This window comes from Haliotis rufescens, unplaced genomic scaffold, assembly GCF_023055435.1.
Source record: "Haliotis rufescens isolate VD_foot unplaced genomic scaffold, xgHalRufe1.0.p SCAF_4, whole genome shotgun sequence".
Taxonomy (NCBI): Eukaryota; Metazoa; Mollusca; class Gastropoda; order Lepetellida; family Haliotidae; genus Haliotis; species Haliotis rufescens.
This window is the reverse complement of record NW_025964112.1, coordinates 63,563,958-63,589,004: the sequence shown is the minus strand read 5'-3', so window position 1 is coordinate 63,589,004 and position 25,047 is coordinate 63,563,958. Positions and strand designations below refer to the sequence as shown.

The window sequence follows — 25,047 nt, the reverse complement described above, 5'->3', positions numbered from 1 at the left end:
GTATGACGATGTATAAACTTACACTATCATGACATATGACAACCAGATAACAAGCAAACAATCTTATACTATTGCATGGGCGGATACAGCTTTTTTGAAAAGGGGGGCGCACAACTAAGATCTATTTATTGTCTTTGGTGGTAATTTATACAGAAATAAAGATTTTTTTCAAAATAAAAAGGGGGGGGGGGGGGGGGGCGCGCAACCCCCCCCCCCCCCCCCCCCCCCCCCGTATCCGCCCAAGTATTGTTCAGGAATTAATTCCAGTCCGACGAGTTATGCATGTGCCCAAATAAGGAATCATGTGACGTCACCTAGTGGTATAACTCCTATACAGATCCAGATGATGATGTAAGGTATTTCACTTCCGGCAAAGAAGTTGTAGCCCTTGTGCGCAGGACAGGCGTCGAGCATGCTGGAGTTCAACAGTGAGGGCAGAGAGCAGGGGTCACCTGGAACATAATGTTCAGTTACAGACCTGCACGCAGCTACACATATCTCACCATAACTGTCACTGTAACATTTATCTGGAATGGTAACAATTAAAATATGTGACCCGCCAGGAGAAATGGATGCTAGGATACAATTGTGCTGTGACCTCATAAAGAAAGACGTCAACGTAACGCCGTAAAAATCGCCACGTGTGCGTACAGTAGACAAAATATCGTACTTCTGGCTCGTTAGTTCGTAATGTAACAAAAACATTATCACTCACTCACTCACTCACTCAAAGCATTTCAGCATACATGTCTACTTTCAATAAATCAGACATTATATCTAAAAACTACAATTATTACAAAAAGAGTAATAAGCCTGAAAATGGGAATTTGCAGAAAATGAATCCAAATGGTTTATGACATGTCACTCTGTAATAAATATGCTTATCAAATGTATTTGTGTGTTCCTAAGATACTGCAGTTTTAAAATACAGTAAAGTACGGTTATAACGAACTCAAAGGGACTACTTATTTTAGTTCGTTATAACCGTAGTTCGTTATAAGCATATACACAGTATAACTACAGCAAATAGTCGGGACCCAAAAGTAAGTTCGTTATATCCGTCAGTTCGTTATAAGCGTGTTCGTTATAACCGTAGTTTACTGTAGAGTAAGAACTCAAAATGTGATTTTTCACCCATAAGGTCCCTTATCTCATGGCTGGTCACATATATTAATCTCTTTGAGCAGAACTTCGACAATGTCCATAAACAGTACTACAGTTAGTGTCTGCAGGTAGTGCTTGTGTACTGACTGTGTGAGAAGGTGAAGACGTCTTGCTGGATCTCGTCCTCCATAATCGTAGTGGTGTTGACGATGATGTCGTACATGGTGATGGACATGATCTCAGCGATCTCGTCGTCGGAGAATATGCTGCAATAAACATGTACAATTCAAGAATGGAGATATTTGTTCTCTTAAACCGACCCAGAAAGGTAACTGCAATAGGCAGAGATATTATGGTGGACACTCCGTTTCATGCACATGGTACCAGCTGTTTGTCTTAACAGTGGTTTGTTTGTTTGTTGTTTAACGCCACACTCAACAATATTCCAGCTATATGACGGCGGTCTGTAAATAATCGAGTCTGGACCAGACAGTCCAGTGATTGATATCATGAGTATCGATCCACGAAGTTGGGATCGATGACATGCATCAACCAAGTCAGCGAGTCTGACCAACCAATCCCGTTAGTCGTCTATTACGACAAGTATAGTCGCCTTTTACGACAAGCATAGTCGCCTATAACGGCAAGTATGGGTTCCTGAAGAGCTATGCTACCCCGGATCTTCACGGGTCTGTTAACAGTGAAGTGCATTACTGTAACTACCTTCACTGCACACTCTGCGACCGCAATAATACAGGGAAATGGTAATGGTTCTATTTAAAAATTCTTTGTTTTCTGCGGTTTATTGATCAAAGCGGCGCCCCATGTTTACGTTATAAGGTGATTCCCCCTTACTCACCCGTTGTTCCTGTTCTCGAACCAGAACCTGTCTCCATCTCGCAGTCTCAGAAACTGGTCCATGATGATGAGGGAGAACAGCTCCCCTGGCCCCTGCGGCGTCGTCTCCATCATCCCGCCCACGTAGATGTCGATGTTATCAAGGTTGTCGTTGTGGATAACACGCATGCGCTCTATAACCTATAGGTAAATCACAACGTGTGATACTCGTGGTGCACACATGAGCCTTTCACAAAGCGGTCTCGACGTATCTTCTATACTTTAACTCAGACTTACGATAGCGCTAAGATCGCTTTGTGAAACGGATCCCAAAGGCAGATGGCGACGAACAAATGTATGGTTTTACGCCGCCTTAGCAATATTCTAACAATTCCACAGCGTGGGACACCGGAAAATGGGTTCAAACATTGTACCCATATGGGGAATCGAACCCGGGTCTTCGGCGTGACGAGCCAACGCTATAACCACTAGGCTTCCCCACCGCCCCCGACGAAAAAAGGAAAGGAGACACTCACAAATCACTAAGTGAACATGAACATTATAGATGATGACACAGGTGGACACACAGTGACACACGGTGGCAGTGCGCACCCCGACAGGCATTGTTATACCTTGCTAGTGTAACCGGGTTTTCTGTGGCATTATCCATAATATATTCACAGTAGACACCAAAGACGCGACACGACAATTAAACAAAATGAAATGGTCGACGGTCTGCAGGTGAAGTAAAATCGGGTTAAACGTCGCGTTCATGATAGTGCACTTACATAGCGACGTGTGTGAGGCAGCTTGTACTAGTCCGAGTAAACAGTGCTAGCCGGACGAGATACCATGCAGAAACTACCTGTTGTGTTAAACTGCGGCAGTTGGCAAGCACTATAAAATCGGCATTAGTTCGCAATAGTACAAGCAGACACACACACATGCACACACGTCGCTTTATAAGTGCAACGATCTCGAACGCGACGTTAAACCCCATTTCACCCCACCTCACAAAGTTGTGAACTGACTGTTTCGCAACACAGTGAGCATTATTCCAGTTACATGACAGCAGCAGGAAGTGAGTGAGTGAGTGAGTGAGTGAGTGAGTGAGTGAGTGAGTTTTCTCCACTTTCAACAGTATTTCAATCGTATCGTGGCACGGCTGCTTGATGTGGAACGGGAACCCGAAGTGATTCTGGACGTTTCATTATGATATACAATCGAGAAGGGTTGTGGTGCTGACAAATCTAGAAAATTAATTAGGGCAAGTCTTGGATTCGAACCCACGATCATAAGTTTCTGGCACCCCAATGGGACACGACTCTGCTCAGCTACTTGCGGCGCCTGCTAGATGACTGGGCCATCAGTACGCCAGAACATAGTGAGACAGGGTTGGTATGATTGTGTGAGGTGTTATTGTTTTGAACATGCATTCTGCTAAGGTGGATAACTATCTGAGAACACGGATTACCTCGGGTTCTGTGGCGTTCAGCCATGGGTTGATGTCCCCCCAAGAGGTGATAGTGTCCAGACCCATCTCCCTTCGGGCGGTGTTGTAGTCGGGCAGGCCGTAGTCGCGACCTTTCATGATGTTGAGGACCACGCTGTCGTGACGGGAGTAGAACAGAGGACCGTAGAACTTGCCTGTGGGAGCAGATATATACTACCTGTTATATAGTACACGAAAACAGCCAAATGGTCACATTTTTTTAAAGAAATGCACAGTAGGTAATAATGTAGAATAATACGTGTATAGTGGTGCATATGGTAAACTTTTGGCACTGTTTGATCTCCTGTCGTCATTATCAGACATATAGGACATATGAATTCAGCTAGAGACGACTGCGCCACCTACTTCGGAGGTCCTCGACGATGATGTGGTCTTCTCCCTCTGCCAGCTGGGAAGCTAGTCCTAGCAACGTCTCCTCAGCCCCGTTCAAACTGTTGAACAATACATCCTGAAACAGCGATATAGTGCATTACAGAGGCGCACTTAGCCGTTAGACATAACATCCCAGCCTTGAACGGGGGGAACACCGCGATAAAGACATAACATCCCAGCCTTGAACGGGGGGAACACCGCGATATAGACATAACATCCCAGCCTTGAACGGCGCGAACACCGCGATAAAGACATAACATCCGAGCCTTGAACGGCGCGAACACCGCGATAAAGACATAACATCGCAGCCTTGAACGGTGTGAGCACCGTGATATAGACATAACATCACAGCCTTGAACGGCGCGAACACCGCGATAAAGACATAACATCCGAGCCTTGAACGGCGCGAACACCGCGATAAAGACATAACATCACAGCCTTTAATGGCGCGAACACCGCGATAAAGACATAACATCCCAGTTTTCAACGGCGCGAACACCGCGATAAAGACATAACATCCGAGCCTTGAACGGCGCGAACACCGCGATAAAGACATAACATCCCAGCCTTGAACGGCGTGAGCACCGTGATATAGACATAACATCACAGCCTTGAACGGCGTGAGCACCGTGATAAAGACATAACATCACAGCCTTGAACGGCGCGAACACCGTGATAAAGACATAACATCCCAGCCTTGAACGGCGCGAACACCGTGATAAAGACATAACATCCCAGCCTTGAACGGCGCGAACACCGCGATATAGACATAACATCCGAGCCTTGAACGGCGCGAACACCGTGATAAAGACATAACATCCCAGCCTTGAACGGCGCGAACACCGTGATAAAGACATAGCATCCGAGCCTTGAAAGGCACGAAAAGCGCGATATAGACATATGGTATCGTATAGTACTGTGTCTTTTACTCTTTTAATAATATTCCCCATCCTTTCAACTTACTAAATAACCGCGCAAAAGAAAGTACACACCACCATTTGATGTTGGCTAAAAATGAAACAAACATGAAATGGTTATTCGATGGTGATGTATTTGATACGGGTATCACAGTTGTGTTTTGGACCTTAAGTTCGCATTGTTTTCAGCCTTGCGACGTTTTGATAACGTTTGTGATTTTTGTTCAAAACCAATTTTAAAGTGTATACTTTCTCTTGCCCGGCAGTGTATTTGGCCCATCTGTGGACAAGTCCTACCTTAGCGATCCAGTATGTGTTGCACAGTCGGTGCGTCTCCAAGAGCTGGCAATTGTTCGTTCTGAAATATCAAAATGCACAAACAGACGTCTTTAATCGTTTGTACAGGAGTATGTGATGTAGGAAGGCGTGGTCTAAGGTTGTAGCAATGTGAGAACATCCTCGTGCTTTAACTGTAATAGTTCTGGGCAAAGCTATAAATTATTACACTACACATGGGGGTGGAGCAAATTATATTTCTCAAGTACAGAATGTAGAGGTAAAGCATGTACCCACCCTTGTAAGTATATGGGAAAGTTTGTGTATTGAGTGGGTAGGTAAGGTAGAGAGTATGCTCACCGCTGATAGATCCCCGACGGAATCAAAGTGTCGATGTATTTGATGGCAGTGGCATCGAAGAGGTCAGTCACCTTGCTCTGCACTGCTGGTCGGTAACCTGGATGAACATGCACATGTAGTACACAATACATGCATACATGCTAAAACAGAATTATTTTTTTTATAAATGTAACCCAGCCGTTAATTGAAAACAATAGGGGCACGGGTGGCAGGCAGAGTTGCGTCCCTTTGGTCCGCCAGAAATCTATGATCATACTCTATGAGGTAATCACAGTCTAAGTCAAATATATTCTTAACTCATGTGAAGGGGACAGCCGTCTAAGGAGTTGCGTCCCTTTGGCGTGTCAGGAACCTGTGATCGTGGGTTCGACCGATTATGTTTCAAGGTTTGTCAGCTCCATACCCGTGCTCGTGGGTAAACATCAAAGCCCTGCATGACTTAGGGCTTTTCTCCCACATTAAATTTACAAGCCGACATAGAACTTGAATACTGTTCAAAGAGGCGTAAAAACGAACGAACTGACTCACTAAAAACATTACTTAATATTCCATATGTTACGTAGTGCAATGTAGGTGTTCCGTGGATGTTTCATGAAAACCTATCTCATATTTTAGACGTCTATGAAAATATAACCTGCATAGTCTGGGAATTACGAAAGTGATAACCTGTGTATTCTGGAAGTTATGAAAGCGTTTACCTGTATACTCTGGGACGGACGTGTTCAGCAACATCGGCAGCCAATCGTACATGATGACTTTCTGGAAATACATGGACCACTTACTGAAATGTCTATAACAACTATGTACCGGCGTTGTCTGTGTCAGACGACGTTTATCATTGCGAGGTTAACATCGTTGTCAACTATTGCATTCGTAAACAGCCTGAGCGACATCGCGGGATGGCCAGGTAACGAGTTGACGTCAACAGCATGAACTGTAAGACGTGAATTACAGAGGCTGCCAACTATTTGAACGCGGGATTTTGGGGTCTATTTAGAGGGTATTCGAGACTCAGCAATGTAGCACCCTCATTCCAAGCAGGTGGGGTTATCAGGATCCTGGATTACCTGAAGGGAGGCAATCACCCATCTCCGGGAACGCTCGAAGATATCGTCTGGGGACATGCTGGGGTTGTATTTCCTTATATCGTCAGCTCGGTAGTTATGGTAACGGAAAAACAGCACGCCAAGGGAGAGAATTCCGGGATTTTCGTACACATGGGTGTCTCCTAGTCCTGGATAAAAGGAAATAGAACGATGCAAGTTAAGGTGGCGGTACCATGTGTTTTGTACTGTGCATGAGGAATTCTGGCTTACATTCCAGAATCATTTTCAATTCAGACCCCAGTGAATATTACTCTCGAAAAAAACCCCATTAATTTAAAAAAGTGTGATCAAAGACTGTATTTCATAAAGTACTGTGTGGGAATAGTGCGTAGTATTTCTAATGTCTGTTCCTGATCTCCACACAGTACTATAATCCCTTGTGCCTGATCCATAACAGTACTGTCACCCGTGAACTGACCCAAGCACAGTACTGTAACCCCAAACTGACCCCAACACAGTACTGTAACCCCGAACTGACCCAAGCACAGTACTGTAACCCCGAACTGACCCCAACACAGTACTGTAACCCCTAACTGACCCCAACACAGTACTGTAACCCCTAACTGACCCTAGCACAGTACTGTAACCCCGAACTGACCCCTGCACAGTACTGTAACCCCGAACTGACCCCAACACAGTACTGTAACCCCGAACTGACCCCAGCACAGTACTGTAACCCCGAACTGACCCCAATACAGTACTGTAACCCCGTACTGACCCCAATACAGTACTGTAACCCCGTACTGACCCAAGCACAGTACTGTAACCCCGTACTGACCCAAACACAGTACTGTAACCCCGAACTGACCCCAGCACAGTACTGTAACCCCGTACTGACCCCAGCACAGTACTGTAACCCCGTACTGACCCCAACACAGTACTGTAACCCCGTACTGACCCCAGCACAGTACTGTAACCCCGAACTGACCCCAACACAGTACTGTAACCCCGTACTGACCCCAGCACAGTACTGTAACCCCGTACTGACCCCAGCACAGTACTGTAACCCCGTACTGACCCCAATACAGTACTGTAACCCCGTACCGACCCCAACACAGTAATGTAACCCCGAACTGACCCCAACACAGTACTGTAACCCCGTACTGACCCCAGCACAGTACTGTAACCCCGAACTGACCCCAATACAGTACTGTAACCCCGTACTGACCCCAATACAGTACTGTAACCCCGTACTGACCCCAGCACAGTACTGTAACCCCGTACTGACCCCAACACAGTACTGTAACCCCGAACTGACCAAAGCACAGTACTGTAACCCCGAACTGACCCCAACACAGTACTGTAACCCCTAACTGACCCCAACACAGTACTGTAACCCCTAACTGACCCTAGCACAGTACTGTAACCCCGAACTGACCCCAGCACAGTACTGTAACCCCGAACTGACCCCAACACAGTACTGTAACCCCGAACTGACCCCAGCACAGTACTGTAGCCCCGAACTGACCCCAGCACAGTACTGTAACCCCGTACTGACCCCAATACAGTACTGTAACCCCGTACTGACCCCAGCACAGTACTGTAACCCCGTACTGACCCAAACACAGTACTGTAACCCCGTACTGACCCCAGCACAGTACTGTAACCCCGTACTGACCCCAGCACAGTACTGTAACCCCGTACTGACCCCAACACAGTACTGTAACCCCGTACTGACCCCAGCACAGTACTGTAACCCCGAACTGACCCCAACACAGTACTGTAACCCCGTACTGACCCCAGCACAGTACTGTAACCCCGTACTGACCCCAGCACAGTACTGTAACCCCGTACTGACCCCAATACAGTACTGTAACCCCGTACCGACCCCAACACAGTACTGTAACCCCGAACTGACCCCAACACAGTACTGTAACCCCGTACTGACCCCAGCACAGTACTGTAACCCCGAACTGACCCCAACACAGTACTGTAACCCCGAACTGACCCCAGCACAGTACTGTAACCCCGAACTGACCCCAACACAGTACTGTAACCCCGAACTGACCCCAGCACAGTACTGTAACCCCGAACTGACCACAGCACAGTACTGCAACCCCGAACTGACCACAGCACAGTACTGTAACCCCGAACTGACCCCAATACAATACTGTAACCCCGAACTGACCCCAATACAATACTGTAACCCCGAACTGACCCCAATACAGTACTGTAACCCCGTACTGACCCCAACACAGTACTGTAACCCCGAACTGACCCCAACACAGTACTGTAACCCCGAACTGACCATAGCACAGTACTGTAACCCCGAACTGACCACAGCACAGTACTGTAACCCCGAACTGACCCCAATACAGTACTGTAACCCCGAACTGACCCCAATACAACTGTAACCCCTAACTGACCCCAACACAGTACTGTAACCCCGAACTGACCCCAACACAGTACTGTAACCCCGTACTGACCCGAGCACAGTACTGTAACCCGTACTGACCCCAACACAGTACTGTAACCCCGAACTGACCCCAACACAGTACTGTAACCCCGAACTGACCCCAGCACAGTACTGTAACCCCGAACTGACCCCAACACAGTACTGTAACCCCGAACTGACCCCAGCACAGTACTGTAACCCCGAACTGACCCCAACACAGTACTGTAACCCCGAACTGACCCCAGCACAGTATTGTAACCCCGAACTGACCACAGCACAGTACTGTAACCCCGTACTGACCCCAACACAGTACTGTAACCCCGAACTGACCCCAACACAGTACTGTAACCCCGAACTGACCCCAGCACAGTACTGTAACCCCGAACTGACCCCAACCGGTACTGTAACCCCGAACTGACCCCAGCACAGTACTGTAACCCCGAACTGACCCCAACACAGTACTGTAACCCCGAACTGACCCCAGCACAGTACTGTAACCCCGAACTGACCACAGCACAGTATTGTAACCCCGAACTGACCCCAACACAGTACTGTAACCCCGTACTGACCCCAGCACAGTACTGTAACCCCGTACTGACCCCAGCACAGTACTGTAACCCCGAACTGACCCCAACACAGTACTGTTACCCCGTACTGACCCCAGCACAGTACTGTAACCCCGTACTGACCCCAGCACAGTACTGTAACCCCGAACTGACCCCAGCACAGTACTGTAACCCCGTACTGACCCCAACACAGTACTGTAACCCCGAACTGACCGCAGCACAGCACTGTAACCCCGAACTGACCCCAACACAGTACTGTAACCCCGTACTGACCCCAACACAATACTGTAACCCCGTATTGACCCCAGCACAGTACTGTAACCCCGTACTGACACCAGCACAGTACTGTAACCCCGTACTGACCCCAGCACAGTACTATAACCCCGTACTGACCCCAGCACAGTACTGTAACCCCGTACTGACCAAAGCATAGTACTGTAACCCCGTACTGACCCCAGCACAGTACTGTAACCCCGAACTGACCCCAATACAGTACTGTAACCCCGTACTGACCCCAACACAGTACTGTAACCCCGTACTGACCCCAACACAGTACTGTAACCCCGTACTGACCCCAGCACAGTACTGTAGCCCCGAACTGACCCCAACACAGTACTGTAACCCCGTATTGACCCCAGCACAGTACTGTAACCCCGTACTGACCCCAGCACAGTACTGTAACCCCGTACTGACCCCAGCACAGTACTGTAACCCCGTACTGACCCCAGCACAGTACTGTAACCCCTAACTGACCCCAGCACAGTACTGTAACCCCGAACTGACCCCAGCACAGTACTGTAACCCCGAACTGACCCCAGCACAGTACTGTAACCCCGAACTGACCCCAGCACAGTACTGTAACCCCGTACTGACCCCAGCACAGTACTGTAACTACGAACTGACCCCAGCACAGTACTGTAACCCCGTACTGACCCCAGCACAGTACTGTAACCCCGTACTGACCCCAGCACAGTACTGTAACCCCGTACTGACCCCAGCACAGTACTGTAACCCCGAACTGACCCCAGCACAGTACTGTAACCCCGTACTGACCCCAGCACAGTACTGTAACCCCGTACTGACCCCGTCATCAACACTTACTCCACAGTTCCTCAGGGTTAACCAGCTTCTGTTGCCAGTCGGGGAACGTTTTGAAGGGCAGTCGGATGTTGTTTAGTTTGGGGTAGCGTCCCCAGTTGTCCTCGCAAGCCAGCTTTCCTGAGTTGTGTTCTCGCAGGTAGCCTGTGCGGACCACGGAACTGCCGTACACGAAGCTGCCGTCGATATAGCTGGACGCCTTGTTGATCTGCAGGGGGTGAGAAGCATGACTAGGGACTTATTGTATACAACGATCTTAGCGCTAAGATTGACGCATACTCCCATACTTTTACAGAGATAATAATAATAATAATAATAATAATAATAATAATAATGATGATGATGATGATGATGATGATGATGATGATGATGATGATGATAATAATAATAATAATAATAATAATAATAATAATAGAAGTCCTTTTATAACGCACCAAATACCTTTCACCAAGTAAATGCTCATGACGCTACATTTATTATAACCCCGACCAATGGATAATTCTACATTAGTTTTTCATTCTCAGCTACCTGGGGAGTATACAACAGTGTGGAAAGGGATACTTGCATGTAACAATGGCGGTTCATTAGATTTCAAGGAATGAAATGCACATATGTGAGAATGAAAGTGAATTAAATATTTTTTTATGTAATGAGTTGAGAGCCCTGGCCGGAGCAATGTATCGTACCTGTTTCCGAGGGTTGTTGGGCGAATAGCCTGAACTTCTAGCATAGGCAATCCTCTCATAAGGCATAGACTTATCTCCTATGCTTTCGGGGTCAAAGTCGGGGTCTCCGCGCGGAACGGGTATTTCAAGGATCTCGACCGGACAAGAGACGTCATCGGTGTCAGAGATCTCTCTCTGTACTAGCTGACCTGTTGGGAAGAAGGGACAGAATTGTTTTAACTGCTGTGTTCACAGAACTGGAGAGTGAGTGAGTGAGATTGAAACTCAACCGCGTGAGTATATGTTCCACACAAGGTAGCCGGAAATACAGGGTCGTATACAGTGTGTCGTATACAATGTGTCGTATACGATGTGTCGTATACGATGTGTCGTACCATTTATCGGAATCTTCCAATAGGAGACGACCTATTCGTCTCTCACAACACGTTAATGTATCACGACTGACTTCGGGCAATAAAAGCTATCCTTAAAAAACACCGAAACACTTGTTTTGGGGAACAAGGTCTGTTTTCAATTATTTGGTTTACAGTTCCTTGTCCCAAAACTGTAGTGTCAGTGCACGGCAACTCGGTATTGGTCAATAAAAAAATATATACCTCCTATATGTGTCTGCTTACATACAGGGGGTATATTTGTTTTTTTTACTGACCAATAACGGGTTTCTGTGGGTCGGCGTTCGATTTACAATTATTAATTTATAAATTGAGACAACATGTTATCAAACGCACCTAATAATCATTAGATATACCAAGGGCACCTGTATTCTGTCTCATCACAAAACATGTCAATCACGTTGATTGACAGCTTCCATGTTCACTCTAAGTTGTCATGATTCCAGACAATATAGGATTGTCATAAATTGACAGCGATCACGTGCAGTGTTGAAAGTACACGACGCAGAGTTATGGATGCCTGTCGTTAAAATGTCCCCAAGTGTCCCCCCCCCCCCCCCCCCACCCGCCCACCCCCACCCCCACGCACATGTACATATAAAAAAGCATAGATACTCACGCCGTAACGTTGTCAGTTTATTCGATAATTGAAATCTGTCCATACAGTATACCTACACATCAAATTGTCTTATCTTATAATTCACCATGACCTCGACATACCTGACACACAGGAAAGTGATCATACAACTACCACACATATAGTAACGTGATCACTCAACTACCACACATATAGGAATATGATCATACAACTACCACACATAAAGGAATGTGAGCACACAACTACAACACACACTGGAATGTGATCACACAACTACCACACACACAGGAATGTGATCACACAACTACCACACACATACGGATGTGAACACACAACTACCACACATATAGGAATGTGATCACACAACTACCACACATATAGGAATGTGAGCACACAACTACAACACACACTGGAATGTGATCACACAACTACCACACACACAGGAATGTGATCACACAACTAACACACACACAGAAAAGTGATCACACAACTAACACACACACTGGAATGTGATCACACAACTTCCACACATATAGGAATGTGACCACACAACTACAACACACACTGGAATGTGATCACACAACTACAACACACACTGGAATGTGATCACACAACTAACACACACACTGGAATGTGATCACACAACTAACACACACACTGGAATGTTATCACACAACTACCACACACACTGGAATGTGATCACACAACTACAACACACACTGGAATGTGATCACACAACTACAACACACACTGGAATGTGATCACACAACTACCACACACACTGGAATGTGATTACACAACTACAACACACACTGGAATGTGTATAGAACGTCATCACAATGGGGGGCTGTCAGTACAGATTGAGATCATGCACATACCAAAGTATGCAAACAGCGCCGTCCTGTTGTAGAAGGAAGCGATGGCGGAGTCCCCCTTGAACAGGTCGTTGCTGATGGAACGAGGGTTTGGTCGCTCCTGGCCAGACGGCATGTAGGTAAAATCACCATAGCTGGTTGTGATGTTCCTGGCCAGAGGCTGGTCTGAAGCAAAGATGGATGCCATGTGTTACTATCAGTAGGGTTTTTAGCATGTAAAGCTGACTGTCCCAAAGCATATCATTTCCATGTGAGAATATGTACGTATGTATGTAAGTTTCATGTTTTTCGATAAATGTATAAACATGAAAATGTTTTTTGACTAAATGACCCACTTGGTCTGCTGATCCGAGTTCAATTTCGAAATGTTCTCGGTGTAATTTTGATGTAAGACAATATGTGAAACATTTTGCGAAACACCGACTTGACGAAAATTTATATGAGTAGCACATGCGTTTAGAGTATGCAGTGTCCCTGATTCTAAGAACTAATCTTTGTCACTCCAACCTATTACATCACAGATACATGGATCGTGAAGACATCGACGTGTGCACGCAGTAAACTTCGGGTGCCGACTCAACGGAGCGAGCCTGACAGCATCGCCATTTTGTTTCTCAAACCGATACTGAGTGAATGTAAATGAAATGAGCGTTACCTGGAAATAGTGAGAGAATGAGTGAGTGAGTTTATTGTTGTTTCACACTACTGTCTACGGCCTACCATCTATAACCCGGCAAATAGCGCTATCGGTTTAGTTAAGTGGTTTAGAATAAATTTACAACGCATTTTATAGTCCTACATTCACCGAGCCTGCGATAATGAAGCGAGGGGCTTAAGCTGACATTCCCGTCGGGTCTCTTTAACACTAGTAGGCTATCTCGGTACTTTCCACACATTATACCCGAGAAAGACCCTCGGGCAGATTGTTCACACTGCGTTCTCTCAGGGCCACAAACTGTTCAAAACACTGTGCCACCTGATAAGTGCATTGAAATACATACTAGACATACCTAGGAATGTGATCAAACGTCATATCTCTACATACCTAGGAATGAGGTCAAACCTCTCATATTTCTTCATACAAGGAATGTGATCAAACCTCTCATACCTCTACGTACCTAGGAATGTGATCAAACCTCTCATATCTCTACATACAAGTAATATGATCAAACCTCCCATATCTCTACATACCTAGGAATGTGGTCAAACCTTTCAAATCTCTACATACAAGGAATGTGATCAAACCTCTCATATCTCTACATAGAAGTAATATGATCAAACCTCCCATATCTCTACATTAAAATAATGTTGTCAAACCTTATACCTCTACATACCTAGGAACGTGGTCAAACCTCTCGTACCTCTACATAGAAGTAATATGATCAAACCTCCAATATCTCTACATACAAGTAATATGATCAAACCTCCCGTATCTCTACATACAAGGAATGTGATCAAACCTCTCATATTTCTACATAGAAGAAATTGATCAAACTTCTCATACCTCTACATACAAGGAATGTGATCAAACCTCCCATAATATCTACATACAAGGAATTGATCAAACCTCTCATACCTCTACATACAAGGAATGTGATCAAACCTCTCATATTTCTACATACAAGAAATGTGATCAAACCTCCCATATCTTTACATACAAGTAATATGATTAAACCTCTCGTATTTCTACATACAAGGAATGTGATCAAACCTCTCATATCTCTACATACCTAGGAATGTGATCAAACCTCTCATATTTCTACATACAAGGAATGTGATCAAACCTCCCATATCTCTACATACAAGTAATATGATCAAACCTCTCGTATTTCTACATACAAGGAATGTGATCAAACCTCTCAAATTTCTACATACCTAAGAATGTGATCAAACCTCCCATATCTCTACATACAAGTAATATGATCAAACCTCTCGTATTTCTACATACAAGGAATGTGATCAAACCTCTCATACCTCTACATACAAGGAATGTGATCAAACCTCACATATTTCTACATACAAGGAATTTGATCAAACCTCTCATGTCTTTACATACCTAGGAGTATGATCAAACGATCAAGCGAGAGCTCTACTGTACACAGAAAGAGGTTTTGCGATACCCAATCAATGAATCGATCAAGCTATAGGTGAGATGTGTCAGACATCTGAGTAACGACGCATGCACACGTTGTGGCAATCACGCTTCATAGTTGATATTTCCGCAGACATAGCTACGTCTCATCATCTCCGATACTACTTTGAGTAGATTTATATTTGCAAATACTTTAATGACGCAACAGTCATCCTCGGCGCAGACACCGACATCAGTTAAACAGCCGATGATACCTTTCTCTTGTAATTTATGGTGATGCATCCACCGAACCCGAGATAATTAAGTCAGGGGTTGGCGTTACCCTGCTAAAGGGTCTCCTAAACGGTAAATAGACTATCTCGGTACTTTCATGAAGCTTATGGGCAATAAACCAGGGCAATAACCTTGGGCACGTTGCACTATAGTGGTCTTTCAATACGACAAGCTGTTCAGAGCTTATAAACAGATTACGCAGTCCGTGTGATAAGATGATGCTAAATCAGCTTCTATTCTCACATTCGGTTACGTCAACGCGAATGACTCTAATGATTGTGCACCTCTGATGTTTATCTACAAATCTTGACTTCCCCGGGCAGGTTCCAGGCACTGTTGGTCCCGTTACATTATCATCCTCTACTGCATCCATTGACTCACTCACTCAGAAAAAATGTCGACTTAGCTATTCGGAATTATACATTTGGGATTTAAATCAGGAGAAAATGTTGTATATTACGTCATTCAGGTTTGAAAAAATATAAGTTCGTGACATAGGCGATGAAGATCGCCGGTAGACACTGTGGATTAGAAGAACCGGGGCATCAGTGTGTGATAAAATACAGAGCGTGTCATGTTTTTTGTGTATCTTTTTAAGTAGTAACGTTGATGACTCGTGTGCGGTCAGATAATCAAAACAAAGAAGCTTTGCAAAGTGACGCGATTCTTGTGGGTATTACTTACACGACCCAAAGAAACTGTAGCGTTAATCCACATACATTTCTCGTTTTATAAATCCTTATGTCGTTTTCGCCATATACATCATGCGTATTTGATACATAGTCACTTGAACGAGGGAGAATGCATGTAGGTCTTGGAGATGCTGGTCATAAGGGCGACTAATGGATCGGGTGTTGGGCTCGGTCACTTAGCTACATGTGTGTCATCGTACCCCGACGGCATGGGGCGTTGCTCATACTATCAATCACTGGTTTGCCTGTATTTTGTTTGAAAGTTGACATCACGAAGCTGGGTTGCTGGGGGTGGCGTTACACAATAAACCAAATAACGCATTTATAGACGCGTGTGTGCATCTTTTAACTCCACGCATCATAATTACCATAAACAGAAGAGTGGAAGAGAACCTGACGTGTTTCATTATAATTTTACTCTTAAGGAAAGACCAACAGCAACAGAATACTACATAGTCAAGCGTAAATAGTGATAAATCACGTTTTTATTGTTGTTTTAGAATAAGGATATAAAACAGAAAACGTTACAATATGCAACAAAAACTATTAGAAATATTAAATATCAGGTCATCATAGCAAAGGTTCTGCCAAACAGCACGCGCCTGTATATAGTAATATATAAGAAAGCAAGGCGATAAATCACAAAGGACAATGAAGAACGAAGCGTGGTTTATTTCACGATAAAACATTGTTCTATCATGACGTCATTTCTGGAGATTCGAACATGCTCTCGCAACTTGATGATGTCGTATATTGATGTACGTTAACTTTTAGAGAGGTGTCTAGTGAGTTGTTCCCCATAGATGTAGCAGGACAACGCAGATAAACGCGATGGCCGAACGACCGCATCCAAAACCGGGAGTTTATGACGATCGGCATTGGGAGAAAAGATACAGGTAAGCGACGTCAGGATTGTGAGACTATGCGGGAAACACCCACCTGTGTATGAAATGGAATTGTCCGACATTGCTGAGGTCGGAGTCTATTGAGGGAGACATCATTATTGACATACGGGTAAATATTTTTAAAGCTTGTACATTTTATCAACATCCTTAAAGAGGCTGTGCATAATGTTGATATCTGATGTAAGAAATAAACGACTCGTGGTCGTTTTTTAACGTACGATAAAGGAGCGCAGCCCCAGGGGTTAACTTTCCCTGTAGTGTTTTCTTGTGCGATAAACAACGACCACGAGTCGTTTATTTCTTACATCAGATATCAACATTATGGAAATATTCGTCTCCTTTAACTATCCGTAACAAATATAATCTTGTCACATAAACTGTAAAACTTAAAAACATATTTATTTGTTGAAAAAACTTAAACCATAAATTAAAAACAATTTCGATAAACACTGCTGTGAGACATTGAATAGGATGTGGCAAAAAAGTTCAATTTAGATTCCGCTGTCGATGTCAACTTGGGAATTTATTCCATTCACATAGTCATCTTGTTGATATCCTAATCCCTGTAATCTTGTAAGACGTTTCTTGTTACTGGTGTTTGCTCTCAGTTAAATGCATTTCCCTACGGACAAATGAGGTCCGTTTACCATTTCGCCCACGAGGAACCGATCTTGAATATGGAAGCAAATAAGCGCTATCAGTTAATGTAACTTGTGCATTTGGAACACATGGCGTGGATTAGAGATGAAAAAACCTCGGTGCACCCTATCCATAAACGGCAACAACGACGCGGAAGTGTTGGTGGTGACAACACCTGTTTGTGGTTTTAGGAGTGACAGGTATTATCTTTTCAAGAACGATAACTCTGCCAGGCTTTTAAGGCGTCTGTGCCACCCCGCGGTTGGCAAACTGCGTAATCACTACTAATCAGATATTTGGTTTGATTACAACATGAGCGGGTGTTTTACGGCGGTGTTTTTTACTGTTGTAAGGAGCTTATCTGACACATAGCTGTACACCGACCCCATACCGGATACATATGTCCCGATATAACTGTACTTAATCACGGTTTGGAACACAAGGGATGTTTTTCCCCCACTAACAGCCGAGGAGAAATAGGGGACTTCCCCTCAACTGACTTCCGTGTTCGGGACTCTTTCAACGCTCGTTCCACTTAGATACGTCTCGTATACTTGTTTATCTAAGGGAAATACTAATCGTCGTGTTTGACTCCTGTCTGACATGTAGCTAGCGAAATGTTAAGAAATTAACGGGATATTAGTGAGTGAGTGAGTTTGATTTTACGCCGCTTTTAGCAATATTCTAGCAATATCACGGCGGGGGACACCAGAAATGAGCTTCACACATTGTACCCATGTCGGGAATCGAACCCGGGTGTTCGGCGTGACGAGCGAACGCTTTAACCACTAGGCTACCCGACCGCCCCTAACGGGATATTAAATGATATGGGTGTGATGTTATGGTAGAGTAACTTAAGTTATTCGTTGCTAAGAAATGATGAAACTGAAGACAATTCGAGTGGGGGGAGCGTTCATGGGGAGGGGCGGGGGAAGGTTTGATGGCTTGTTTGAAAGAACATATATTTTGTACCAGACAATACTCGGGAAAAACAATTCATCTTCTCACAGGTAAATGTGTTCGCGGAGTATGCTGGCTGTCCTGACAATAATTAAGTTGTGAAGTATTTAACTTTTTGTATTTCGGCTTCTCTTTTCACAGATATAACGCGAGAATAGAAAATAGAATCTCATGAGTTTGTTTATGAACCAATGTCTTTGATATCCAGTTCATGTTTGACCCAAATGAACATGATCTGTCTAGTCACGTGCCTTTTTAGTATCTGCGAGACTGTCACGAGGTCCTTGAGGTAGCGACACGGCCATTAATATCAGGTTGTCATGACAATTCTACTTTTGTTATTGCTTCTAAATCTATAACTGGGAGGGGGAATCTTTGTGAGAAAGGTTCCTGTACTTACTGCTTCCGCCGTCTGTGGGGTTGCCCAAGTTGTTGTACAGCCCGTCAAACCTCTGGGTAGTGCCGAGGTTCACGCCGCTCGTGCCTGTGGAGAAAAGGAATAACACGTATATCACATCTGGGGAAACATCTATGTCACACGGGAAGTCATGCATTTCACATGAGGATAACAACTATATCACACGGGGATAACATCTATATCACACGAGGAAACATACATTTCACACGAGAATGACATCTATATCACACGGGGAAACATGCATTTCACATGAGGATAACATCTATATCACACGAGGATAACATCAATATCACACGAGGATAACATCTGTATCACACGGGGAAACATGAGGATAACTTTTAAATCACACGGGGAAACATGCATTTCACACGAGGATAACTTCCACATCACACGGAGAAACATACATTTCACACGAGAATGACATCTATATCACACCGGGAAACATGCATTTCACATCAAGGATAACATCTATATGACACGGGGAAACATGCATTTCATGTGAGGATAACATCAATACCACACGGGGAAACATGCATTTCCCATGACGAATACTTCTATATCACACCGGGAAACCTGCATTTCTCACGAGGATAACACCTACATCACACTGGGATACATGAATTTTACATGCGGAAAACACCTACATCACACGGGAAAACATGCATTTCTCATGAGAAGAATATATATATATATATATATATATATATATATTCTCCCCGTGTCCTATTTAAGTCGCTTCCTTTGATATTAAATATCGTTCAATCACGTGGGTGACATATATGATACGAGGAACATATACATATTATACGAAAACAAATATCACACACACACACACACACACACACACACACACACACACACACACACACACACACACACACACACACACACACACACACACACACACACACACACACACACACACACATGTATACTGCATAGACCGATGGGACAAAATGTGTCAAATAAGGTAGATGTGGTCTTTTCTGCACGTCAAGTCGTACGAAAAGCTCAAGAGGCCAGTTTATAAGTAATATGTAATAGCAACAATATAGTTCCAAACATTTGAACAATTAATTCTAACAGCTATTTCTTTAATTAGGAAGCGTACATCGTGCTATGGTGCACTCTTATTTATTATAAAACAACACTCAAAATAAAAATAACGTTAAAAAATTGACAATGTTTATCCATCGTGAGCGAATGTTTGTTTTCTTGTTCTAAGAAAGTGATTCAAAGTTTGGAGGAATTGTCGCGTTTATGGCATGTTTATGTCATGTTTATGCCAGTGTGTTACTAACGCTGTCCCTCCCCATGCATACAGAAGTAGAAACCCAGAGTTCACGCGACAGGTACTAATTCCCACTTGCCGCTGAAACACACGACCGGCTGTCATGGGGACAGCAGGGATAAAACCAGATATAATATCTCATTTCTGCTTACCTTGAAAGAAAAGAAAACTCAAACAGATCCACAACACAGGCATCGGGTCTAGTAGCATGTACCTGTGGTCCTTCATCTCCGAAGTACCTGGGATTTTACCTGTAAGCAAAAGCAAAACAATCCCTTATCCCGTTAACCACCTATAGACACAATGACGCATCACACAGTCAAGTTGTCTCAAGCCGCGAACAAATAGTCCGTGAACTGAGCGCTGTCTCCCGTCAAGCTGTTCGTCGCTTCCAGGTCATCCCGGACCCGCGTGGCGGATATTGCCGAAGTTTTCCGGAGTTAGAATCCAAGAAATCCAATGACGTATGAAATCCGGTCTCCGAACCCGGGTCCGGTTAGCAATTGCTCAACGCGTGTGAATATATGAACCCGTGTTTTCTCCGCGAATCATGTTTATTCAAGTAAACATTTACATACACCAATATGTTTTTGTATCCACGGTGAACGCTGACGATGTCACGTGTGTCAGCGTTCGCACATTTACACATATACCCTTGAGGGACAATATTATTAGAACACCTTGCTATTTTCTCACAACCGTCAGTCTTTGAAACGAAACGTTGAGCCTTAATCTGTTCTTTTTCACCTTAGTAAATTCTCCACAATGGAAAATAAAAAACCGAACAACTTCACCGATTTAACGACGGGTATAACATGTAATTCACTGACTCTGTTTTATGTATTCTTAATATGTGAACATTTACTGTATTTACATATTCTTAATTCCCTCGAGATTTTGGCTCTTGACCTTAGCTCATGAATACTTAACACGATCACGTGTCCCTAAACACCGCTGTTTTATTGGCGCACGTAGAAGTCAGCCACAGGAATTATTCACGTCTTGGAATAAATGTATCTGCATATTGACAGTCGCTTGTCCCTGTTTATAGTGTAGTTTATAGTTCACGCTGAGTGTTCCATGCAATATGGCCACCTCTATACCGCCCACATTCTACAGGTACTCACACACGCGGAGAGCGCAAACACATTACTAACGATTTTAAATAAATAATTAGGATTGTTATTCTTTTTTTCATTTTCAGACCCAAATACCAGAGTTGTGTGGTATTGGTCACGTGATTTTAGACAGCAACACGAGGTACAATAACAATATATCTACAATCTTTGAGATCAAAGCCATTTTCGGTTTCTGTATATATCAAAATAGACATTTATTTGCTAATTTCTGAAATCTATTTGAGCATACAATGATCAATGCGTCCATGTGACTGTAGCAAGTCTTTTATTAACATTACAAACGCATTGGTTATAAAATTGTAAACACGAGTTCTTCTTTCAAACTCCGTGATATAATTAATATATTAAAATAATATTTCCATTCGCCACATAATACATTTTAAGTTTTCTATATCTGAACACTTCAATTTACTGTATAATTACCCGGTGTACCCGGTCAACTGTACCCGGTCGATGTACCCGCTCAAGGAGCAGGTGTATGTACCCGGTGAATGTACCCGGTGTATGTACCCGGTGTATGTACCCGGTGAATGTACCCGGTGAATGTACCCGGTGTATGTACCCGGTGAATGTACCCGGTGTATGTACCCGGTGAATGTACCCGGTGTATGTACCCGGTGTATGTACCCGGTGTATGTACCCGGTGAATGTACCCGGTGAATGTACCCGGTGTATGTACCCGACGAATGTACCCGGTGAATGTACCCACTCAAGGAGCAGGTGAATATTCCCGGTCAGTCTTTATCCATATAGTAAACACAAATAAATGCAGCACCGGCCCTGTCAGAGGTTAATCTGTTTACAGCAGTAAAGGTAAGGTGTGGCCTCACTGACGTGATGACAACCCGGAGCTAACTCGCTCCATCCAACAGCCATTATTAGAACACCTTGCTAGTTTCTCACATCCGTCAGTCTTTAAAACCAAACGTTGAGCCATAATCTGTTCTTTTTCACCTTAGTAAATTCTCCACAATGAAAAGAATTTTTTTTCGTGGGAAATAAAAAACCGAACAACTTCACCGATTTAACGACGGGTATAACATGTAATTCACTGACTCTGTTTTATGTATTCTTAATATGTGAACATTTACTGTATTTAACATTTTCTTCAACAATGCAGCACCGGCCCTATCAGAGGTTAATCTGTTTACAGAAGTAAAGGTAAGGTGTGGCCTCACTGACGTAATGACAGCCCGGAGCTCCCACGCTCCACCCAACAGCCCTGGGCCTACAGTGGTGGCTTTCATTGTTGCGTTCCCGCTAGAATGAGTGAGTGGGTTTGTTTTAACGCCGCTTTGAAAAGGATTTCAGTTATAACACAGCGTGTCAGCATAGTGTATGAGACTGAATTGATGACGGTCTAAGACATGGTGCTGACATGGTGCTGTTGGACCGGTTCTATGATAATATATTAATATACGCTAACCCAGTATGATAACATTACCAGTCAACATTCTGAAACAATTTAACGTCAGCAGTGAGTGAGGTTGGTTAAACCCGCTTTGAACAGTATAATTTGCTTACATCAGCTTGATGTGGGAGTAAATCCCGAAGTGATTCAGGTCTTAGGCGCTACCACTTTAGTGAAACTCAATATTAAAACAACATAGTAAGGGCGAACCGGGAACCTACGATCATCAGGTTCTGACACGCCAAAGGGACGCAACTCCGCACAACGAATTGCGGCGCCTTTGACGGCTGATCCACTAAGAGTGTTTAGTTGGAGTATGATTACCCTTGGGGTACAATAATTGTCCTGCTACCAAGAGAACACAACCAAGTCAACCTGTCTCTTATAAACAATGGCGAACAGGCCCAAGAGCAAGCACGAGAATAATGCATATTGATGAATATTTAAATGTTTGTTCTGTTCTTGGTATTTCTGTATGCTGATTAACTGAATCGGCCACGTGTTACTGCATTCCCAATGAATGTAGAAAAAAAGCCACGCCCACCTGAGCGGACTACTTTCGACTACTGACTGTCGGGGAATACCAATAAGCGTCGAGGAAATTTCCTTTCTGCTGACATGTTTTCGTACGCATATTCATACAGTTTTCACATCGGTTTTTCGATTCATACCTCAATGAACCAAAACATACACAGTCAATCCGTCATTAAAAAGGAAGAACAATTTGCGTCATTACTGACGTCGTTCACCATCCATCCTCTGATCTGTGCGGGCCTCCGTTACGGGAATTGTTCTAATCATGTTATGTGATAGAAATGTTTTATGGTATCTCTCTTTCCTGTTTAACGCCTCTGCTTCTGATCAATTGTACTTGGTGCACGTGTTTTATATATAGAGCTCATAAATTAACATCGGCGTCACATTCGGAAGTTTATTTCAATTGCGTAATAGCTTGCGTCATTGTAATCACACCACAGGAACCATTCTATATTTTATAACGTCCTACGTAAGAATCTGTGACAGTAATTTTTTGTAACGAAAACCAATTACTTCATTATTTTTTTATTGAGTTTGGAAATGTTATCAATTGTATACCAGGAAGCCATGTGCATTTTTTAACAGTGAAATAAATTGAAATTGAAATGATTTTCAAATCGAGTTAAAGCCAACATGCCTACTTATCAATTAATTCTGTCAGTAACATAACGATATTCACTTAATCATGCAGCATTATTTCATGTTCAAACTTACTCGTAATAAAATTGTCAAGTACGTGAATAGACAGGCATACAGGCACATGATTACACACAAACACATAGACACATAGAGAGGCATACAACACACTATTACAATCAAACACATAGACACAGAGAGACATGCAAACACACTATTACACACAAACACACAGACACACAGAGATACATACAGACACACTATTACACACAAACACACAGACACACAGAGATACATACAGACACCCTATTACACTCAAACACATAGACACACAGAAAGACATACAGACACACTATTACACACACAAACACACTATTACAGCCAAACACATAGACAAACACACACACACACACGCTCGCACGCACGCACACACACAAACCAACACACACATACACACACACACACGCGTGCGGAAACACAGAAGTACTATTACACACAGTTATAACTAAATCACATTGAATGAAAGTCGACGGAGAGTTAAAACAGAATACATTTTAAGGTAAGTCTCGTTATATTTAAATGTCCGTTAAGTAATTAGTAGAAGTAAAATATACCTGTGCAGTGCGGCGGGTGTCGTTCATAAGCCGCGTCGGACAGAGCCAAAGCCAACCTGCCTACTTATCAATTAATTCTATCAGTAACATAACGATATTCACTTAATCATGCAGCATTATTTCATTTCCAAACTTAATCGTAATAGAACTGTCAAGTACGTGAATAGACAGGCATACAGGCACATGATTACACACAAACACATAGACACATAGAGAGGCATACAGACACACTAATACAATCAAACACATAGACACAGAGAGGCATACAGATACACTATTACACTCAAACACACAGACACACAGAAAGACATACAGACACACTATTACACACACAAACACACTATT

The 25,047-nt window shown here is 43.7% G+C and overlaps 1 protein-coding gene across 2 annotated transcripts in view; it reads right to left on the bottom strand.

Annotated features, from left to right (window-relative positions):
• LOC124112180 (dual oxidase 2-like) overlaps positions 1-24,743 on the bottom strand; it is a 47,335-nt gene extending 22,592 nt beyond the window's left edge. The window contains exons 1-15 of one of the 2 annotated variants that reach the window (XM_048381756.1): positions 24,703-24,743; positions 20,518-20,616; positions 19,057-19,140; positions 13,099-13,260; positions 11,231-11,418; positions 10,548-10,752; positions 6,447-6,613; positions 6,078-6,138; positions 5,380-5,476; positions 5,041-5,101; positions 3,800-3,902; positions 3,416-3,588; positions 1,964-2,142; positions 1,252-1,370; positions 315-452 (exon numbers count right to left, since the gene is read on the bottom strand). In XM_048381756.1, the coding sequence (XP_048237713.1) occupies positions 315-452; positions 1,252-1,370; positions 1,964-2,142; positions 3,416-3,588; positions 3,800-3,902; positions 5,041-5,101; positions 5,380-5,476; positions 6,078-6,138; positions 6,447-6,613; positions 10,548-10,752; positions 11,231-11,418; positions 13,099-13,260; positions 19,057-19,140; positions 20,518-20,593 (1,813 nt within the window). In that variant the 5' untranslated portion in view covers positions 20,594-20,616; positions 24,703-24,743. Of the gene's footprint in view, positions 1-314; positions 453-1,251; positions 1,371-1,963; positions 2,143-3,415; positions 3,589-3,799; positions 3,903-5,040; positions 5,102-5,379; positions 5,477-6,077; positions 6,139-6,446; positions 6,614-10,547; positions 10,753-11,230; positions 11,419-13,098; positions 13,261-19,056; positions 19,141-20,517; positions 20,779-24,702 lie in introns of those variants that run through there. The other variant, XM_048381757.1, reaches the window with a different exon arrangement.
• Between the last annotated feature and the right edge of the window lie 304 nt (positions 24,744-25,047).